The sequence below is a fragment of the Carassius gibelio genome, chromosome B8 (assembly GCF_023724105.1).
Source record: "Carassius gibelio isolate Cgi1373 ecotype wild population from Czech Republic chromosome B8, carGib1.2-hapl.c, whole genome shotgun sequence".
In the NCBI taxonomy this organism is placed as follows: domain Eukaryota; kingdom Metazoa; phylum Chordata; class Actinopteri; order Cypriniformes; family Cyprinidae; genus Carassius; species Carassius gibelio.
In genome coordinates, this window is record NC_068403.1 from 16726508 (window position 1) to 16733999 (window position 7492).

The 7492-nt window shown below is 38.2% G+C and overlaps 2 protein-coding genes across 2 annotated transcripts; one reads left to right on the forward strand and one right to left on the reverse strand.

Annotated features, from left to right (window-relative positions):
• The first annotated feature begins 18 nt into the window (after positions 1-18).
• On the forward strand, positions 19-2489 carry LOC127962895 (derlin-2-like). The gene is made up of 7 exons (XM_052562497.1): positions 19-352; positions 842-907; positions 1018-1091; positions 1253-1346; positions 1540-1735; positions 2107-2197; positions 2302-2489. The coding sequence occupies exons 1-7, from the start codon at positions 263-265 to the stop codon at positions 2444-2446; spliced, it is 756 nt and encodes a 251-aa protein (XP_052418457.1). The 5' UTR covers positions 19-262; the 3' UTR covers positions 2447-2489.
• A 941-nt stretch (positions 2490-3430) lies between these two features.
• Positions 3431-7481, reverse strand: LOC127962894 (SWI/SNF-related matrix-associated actin-dependent regulator of chromatin subfamily B member 1-A). Its single transcript, XM_052562496.1, has 9 exons — positions 7315-7481; positions 6884-6995; positions 6641-6770; positions 6246-6383; positions 5152-5279; positions 4873-5039; positions 4558-4748; positions 4020-4151; positions 3431-3832 (listed from the first exon to the last, which is right to left on the reverse strand). Exons 1-9 carry the CDS (start codon positions 7396-7398, stop codon positions 3793-3795), a joined length of 1122 nt encoding a protein of 373 aa, XP_052418456.1. The 5' UTR covers positions 7399-7481; the 3' UTR covers positions 3431-3792.
• Positions 7482-7492: the final 11 nt, after the last annotated feature.

The window sequence follows — 7492 nt, forward strand, 5'->3', positions numbered from 1 at the left end:
CCTCCACGAGGTGACACTCCGCCCCCATTAAAACTCTTATATCCAAACGCAAACATAACGAACCATTAAAGATAAACAGTCTGAAGCTTACACTAAACGTGGACATGGAGGTATGAGGTATGAAACCCATCCACAGTGAACCGATCGATCGTTCAGCGTCAATGATATGAAATGTGTTGTGGGATAAGTGACACTTAGATACTTAGTGAAAGTGAGCAGTGAAAGTGAGCAGAAGAGTTGATTAATCCGCCGGAGAAAAATCATGGCAAACAGCGTCACTCAAGAGTACATGCAGATCCCAGCCGTCACGAGAGCTTATACCACTGCATGCGTCCTGACCACTGCAGCTGTGGTGAGTAAATCAGGCTACAGACAAACAGTACACCTGATACTGGACTTACATCGCAAGATACATAGAGAATCATCACACACTGAAGACTGGAAGTCAATATGTCTTCACAATTGTTCCCTACATTCAACATGCAGTGTAAATAATCAACATAATTATGAAGAAGGTATATTTCAAAATCAAGAATTGATTATATATAATGTAAAACAATTGTTTTGTTTATATTTATTATAATTATCGTGTGTATTGTATTTTTTTGTGCTGCATCTTTACTGCAGTATGACACATTTTTAAAAGTGCAAAATTATAAACAGCTTCTCAGTTGAAGAGGCTATAAAATGTTAAGTTATACATGATACAATTTTTTTTATATTAAGGATAGCTTGTCACAGATAACTACCCAATGATCACATATATTAAGAGTAATGGAACACAGAGGAACATTTTTCATGGTCACCAGAAAACCTTATTTTTAGTTTTGTTTTATTACAGCAAATGGAGTTCATCACACCGTTTCAACTCTATTTTAACCCTGACTTGATATTAAAGAAATACCAGGTTAGTACCCCATTATCATTGAAACGTTGTATTTATCACAGCCACTTTATCAACTCTATTCATTCTTTTATTTTGATATACATTTATGTTTGCTCTCTTCCTCTTTGCAGGTATGGCGACTGATCACAAACTTCTTGTTTTTTGGACCTCTTGGATTCAGCTTCTTGTTCAATATGATTTTTCTGTATCCTTTTCTCACTGTTGGCCATCTGTGAAATGTTGAGGAAGTGCGCACACAAAAACACATTCTCGCAGTTTCACAGTGTGTTTGCTTTGCATAACAGCCGTTTGGCTCGTATGCAGGTGTGCTGTAGGTCGTCAGAGTTTATGTCCTTGACTGAGCAGATATCGTTACTGTCGAATGCTGGAGGAAGGCTCCTTCCGCGGTCGAACCGCAGATATGGTCTATATGTTCCTGTTCGGTGGTATTCTTATGACTGTATCCTTCAGCATCCATCACTTTAACAACAACCAAGAATGCATCTCTTCACCAAACCATAGGCTGGAATGTCAATGTTTATTCATAAAGAACATTTCACCCTTTCATGTTGTTTATTCATAGTGATAAATTAAGTTTTTAGTTCTATTTCAGTCTTAAGGCTTTTTAATTTCTTTAACTCTAATGTCTATAGCTGTTTGGTCTATATGCCAACCTGTTCTTTTTAGGGCAGGCTTTCACTATAATGCTGGTTTATGTCTGGAGTAGAAGGAACCCTTATGTCCGCATGAACTTCTTTGGCCTGCTCAACTTCCAGGCCCCGTTCCTTCCCTGGGTGCTCATGGGATTCTCGCTGTTACTGGGCAACTCCATTGTTATTGATCTCCTGGGTATGTTAACTTTTGTCCTGAAATGCAAAATTTGACATATTGTGAAATGGTATTAAAAGAACCCTATTCCTATAATAATATTTCTGTGTTGCAAAGCTGAATTTTTAGCAACCATTGTTTCAGTCTTTTAGTATCGTGGGATACTTCAGGAATGATTTGAATATTCTGATTTGGTGATCAAGAATTGAAAAGTTCAACTGCTTATATATTTATTCGCAATTATATATTTTTTTGAATTCTTCAATGATAAAAATGTATTTGCATTTATTTAAAATAACTTTACCTTTTGATCAATTGATCAGTGTGTCCTTGCTGATTTTCTTTTTCTTAACAAATAAAAATAAGTCATGTATGAATATTTATTTGTATAGGGATAGTTGTAGGACACATCTACTACTTCCTGGAGGATGTATTTCCTAACCAGCCAGGAGGCAGAAAGCTTCTTGCCACTCCTGGAATTTTGTGAGTATGCCTATAAATATTTTAAATATATATATATTTTTTTTTTCATTTGTTTGCCTTCAACACAGAAAACTGAATCAGAAATATTTATTAATGTTTTGCAGTCGAGTTTTGTTTGACATGCCTCAAGAAGATCCGAATTACGCTCCTCTTCCGGAAGACCAGAGTGGGATATCCTGGAATGGACAAGGTGTAGAAGATGCTGGCCAAGGTCAAAATGATGAGGATCTTCAAGGAGAAGACAACTGAAGGTTTCAAAGATCGCAATAAATCTTGTCATGCTTTTAAAGTCCTCCTTGTTTTAGTTGGGAAAGTTTATGTCTGATTGTCAAGTTCTGACTGTGTGATGGAAGACACTCCTTGATAAAGGGGTTTAGTATACAGTTCACTGTGGATCCAGGAAAGTTGGAGACTATGGCCATCTCAATGTCTTTGTGTACAAAACAAGTCTATCCAAATTTTGCATTCAGTGCCATGCACATCACAATCAGTTATTTCCTTTGTTATTTTGTTCTGAAGGAACAATGCCTTTCTGTTTTACGTCACACCACATGGTTTGAAACAATTGCTATTTTTTCGCCAACAACTATTTTTTGAATATTCCGAAGCAGTGGTGACTGGCAGGATTGGAGTTGAAAGAGAAGCCATTAAGTCTCCCATACTATAATCCATCATTTTGGAGTGTGTGTGAACTCCACAAGAGGGTATTTTCTTGGGTACAATACTGTGGCATATCTCTTTTCCCAACAACACAGTCAGCGGCAAGGCAGGTGGACACATTCACAAATGTGCCGACTATCTGAAATGCCAAATTGAACTGCAGACTATGCATTTTCAAGCAGTTGGCTTTTTGTAAGCACCATTGCAAAAAACAACAAGCTTAATGGATTGTCTGGAAGAATTTGTGCTCCACAAAAAGATAACATTTCCTAAAAAACACATGGACGCTTGGGTTTTTCTCTAAATATGAATACATATGCATTTCTTTTGTTTTTTGAAGGAATGAATTGTTTTCTTTTGTATTGTATTGCCATTGGATTGTTTGTTGGATATTTCTGCTTTGCAAATAAAAATGTCTCATATTTTTATACCCATATCTACAACATTCGAGTGACTATTTTGCTAGTTCAGAACACAATACTGAGACTATTATTTTTTGAGACACTTGGCCCATTGAGACTGTCCTTGCATGTGCATTGTAAGTTTTTCAAACAAAAAGCGTCCTAACAGAGATTTTCTTAATCTTAATTTTATTTAAAAGCACATTATGTTTACAAAATGGCATCTATACACAAACACAAAACAAGACAAATAAAGATACCATAAAATATTCTCAACATTTCAAGACAGTGACTTGTCAGTCTCCAAGATGACAGAGACTGGGTACAGGGGCAGGTCACAACAGGCTTTGACTACAGGCCAGACTGGAACAGATGTTGCTTTAGTTTTCAGTATGTTACTCTGATCTGGAGGGACTGGATCATGACTGGCCAGTGGAATGTCTCTATGTTTTTATGTCAGTAACGCTGGGTTGTAGCTCTATTGGTATTTGCCTCTCTTCAGATTTACATGGCTGTGGGAGGGGGTGGATATTTTCACCATGCTGGGGCCGTGTTTGCAAGTCGTCTCATTCGTCTGAAACAGAAAACATTTGATATGAGTCACAACACCTCCAAAATCTCCAAATGAAAATCTGTAAATAGTATTAATACTATTGATCTTAGAGAACTAATAGTTTGTCATTGACATATGGCTCGTATCTCTAGTTAGTAGTACACATCTGCTAAAATGGTAATTTAAGTAAGGCAGGTAATTCTCTTACCTTGTGTTTCTGTCCTGGTCCCTGATCTTCTTCTCCATCTCAGCATCTGTCAGTGTTTCAAGCAGTGGACACCACTGGTCAGCATCACCTGTGTTCCGGATGGCAATCTCCACCGTGGGAAGAGGGTTCTCACTACAAAAAGACAAGTTGTTCATTTCTTTTTTTAGTAGTTTCACAAAACTCAGCTAAATTGCTGACAGCTATAGGCCATGACCTTTTTGATGAGTTTTGTAATGTTCTAGACATCAGTAACAGTCTGAAATGATGTCCAACTTGGAGAAAGTTCACATTTGTTTGCAAGTTCAAGTTGTAAAACACTTTTCTTTTCTCTTTAGCATATAAATGGAAAAACATTTAAATGAGTCAAACTCTAAAAATGTCTTGTAATCATATGGGGACAACCAAAATACAGAAATTTTCCAAATTTTCTCTCTGAAAAAGCTTTAAAAGGATTTATACTCTGCCTGGACTGTACTACAGTGTCCTTTAATAAAGGATTTAAGTGTGGGTGTGTGTATGTGTGTGCACGAATCTGAACCTGAAGGCGTAGGTCCTCTGATGCCAGCTGAGCTGGCCGCGTATGCTGTATGCGATAGTGGTGACAAACTCTCCTCCCAAGCCCAGTTCAGAACACAGCTTCAGAGCAAACTTCTCAGGAGAGTTCTCCTTCTCAGACATGTCCCATTCAAACTGGTCTACCAGAGATATGTTCCCAACATGGATGTTTAACTACATAGATAAAAACAAGAGCAATCAAAAATCATGATGATCTATTTTCATCCAGCTGAAAATTAAGAAAATCTGATGTTTAAAGAAGGGATCATTGAAATCAAAGATAGAATGACGCATGTACCTTGATGATGACTCTCTGGTCCATCTGCTCATCCAGTATGCTGTCTGTGGGGTAGGACTCTATCTGCTGTCTGATGGCCGAGGCAATGGCTGGAACAAAGGTCAGTGGGCTCAGATCCAGATCGTCGCAAAGGATTTCAGCAAACATCTCCGGAGTCATCAGCTTCTCTTTAAGGTTAAGGGAAAAAAAGAGAGTTCAGCCTATTGTGTAATGTGGAATAAAAAGCATTCAAAAATAACTTGAGTGGATGCTGCTCAGGAAGTGTGTGGGGGAGTCTACCATTCATGTTCCAAGTGAAAGCATCACGCAGCTTCTGTCCGTCAATCTCCATGTCCAGTCGAATGGGCACCAGGATCTCAGGCTGAGTGGCGTTCTCATGGATGACCGCAGGGTCATGATCATCAAAACTGTAACAGCACACATCCAGGGTGTAAAAACATTAAACCAGCTAAATTACACACAGGGGTAGAACAAAACAATGTGATACATAACTTGTGTAGATAAGTAAGTTCTTTTTAGCAGTGTTCAGTTCAAGCGCATAAGGGGAAATCATGCAGGAATGTCTGTAATCTTTATGTCCCAACTGTTTAATGTCTTAAAAACAACAGTCTTTACCATTATGACTGTGTACACAAAGAATGGCAATACTTCAGCAGTGAAAAAGAATAGTGGGCAAAAAACGAAAGTAAATGATAGGGGCCGTCAAACACCAAGAAGAAGGATTGTGTACAAACAACGCAGAAATATTGCAGCATAAGTGACAGAAAACCTCAATATTCAGCCCAAAGACCCAGTTTCCACAAAAAAAACTGAACACAAAGAGCTTCACAAAGTCAATATCCATGAAAGAGCTACAATTGCTACAACTTTAAACACAGACAAACCAATGTGAAATATGGTGTCTTGATGACCATAAAACCAGGACAGTTGGAGCACAAAGATAAACATCTGCTCTTGCCAGACAACTCACTGTGCGGCCGTTTTTGAAGAGAAAAAAAGAAGCAGATTTCCTCCTCAAAAATCTCTCAAGCAAATGGCAGAGGTTTAAATGGGCAACATTAAACTACAGACTATTCAAAATTTGTAGGAATCTATTCAAAGAAATTTGGAAGCTGTATTAAAGAATATTGCCTATTTCCCAGCTCTTCACACTATGTCCAACACTGTGTGTGTGTGTGTGTGTGTGTGTGTGTGTATGGGTTTACTGTCACTTTAAGCAGGCATTACAACAAAATCATTACAGGAGTGAGTCTTTGCATGTTTTCACATATGCTGCCAAAAACTGATGAATTTCACTCACTTTATGAACTGTGATGCTCAGCTCAATGTGAAATTGAAAGATTATTTTTCAAAAAGAGAGAGAAAAATTGCACCAGAGCGGGAAGGTTCTTTTTTTGTCACGTCCCATTCGATTGCGGTTAATGGTGGTGGAGCAAGGCACAGCGTCCAAGTGATGGGAACTGTTGGGAAGAGTGGGCACCCACTGACTGTTTCTCTTGGCTTTCTGCTCCCTGTTAAAAACAAAAACAAACAAAAAAACACCCATAAAGACATATATAAATATAATTTATTTATTGCAAGGAGAACCCCAACTAAAGAAGTTTATTTTCCCTAAATGTATTATTTAAACAACCAATAAGACTATAATATTAATTAATTATGAGAAATGTAATTGTTGCCATCTTTATTATAGATAAGAATCTTTTTTTAATGACCATGTAGAAACAATGCACTGTATTTTCTTTATCAAAGGTGAGAAATGGTTCACCTGAGATAAGCCGGAGGTTCAGTGCTGATGGACACGGCCTTATATTTCTCGTCATGTCCCTCAAATATCTCCTCTACCTCTGAGGCCTTCAGCAGCGTCACACTGGTGGCTAAAGTGGTGTAACCGTGATCTAACACAAAACATTGCTTATACTGTAAGACAGAAAGTGGCACTTCCAGCTTATTCTAACCCTTTTTGGTCGTTAGACCTCGAATTAAATGTTTACAATGAACTCACACTTACCGTGAGAGGATGCTACTATCTTCTTTCTCTCTTCTACTGTCGCTAATCTTCTTGAGAGCGATGGGTAGCGTTTATATAAAGATCCTCTGAACATACGCAAGAAATTCCCCACCTAAAAACAGACACATAATGGGAAATGATATAGGACTGCCTAAATAATTAGCCGTGGCTCCGTCAGTGAATGCACTCTCGTTATTTCTGGTAAACGAGAGTTGTGTAATATCACAACTACACCGCAAAGGATAGCCATATAAGGTTATTTGATGTGTAAAAAGCCAGGACTGATTCTTTTCAATGATTCATCAATCAGTTAGACATCGTATCCCAAATGACAACAGTCTTAGCTAGCTAGCTAATGTATTAGCACTCAATGCAAAACAATATGCGGTTTATACAAACATAAAAAAGATTAGTGCGTTCAATTGCAGCACCTCTGATCCAATCATGTAAAATTCTCCATCCTCCTCCAGCTGGAATTTAATAGGTTTCTGTCCGTATGTTTTGCTTAACGCCATGGTGAACGTTAGCGCGACCCGTTCTTTGAACACGCGTATTAGCAAAGCGCCGGAAGTGGCTAGAATGGATACAGCCACGAGCGAGTGACGTAAC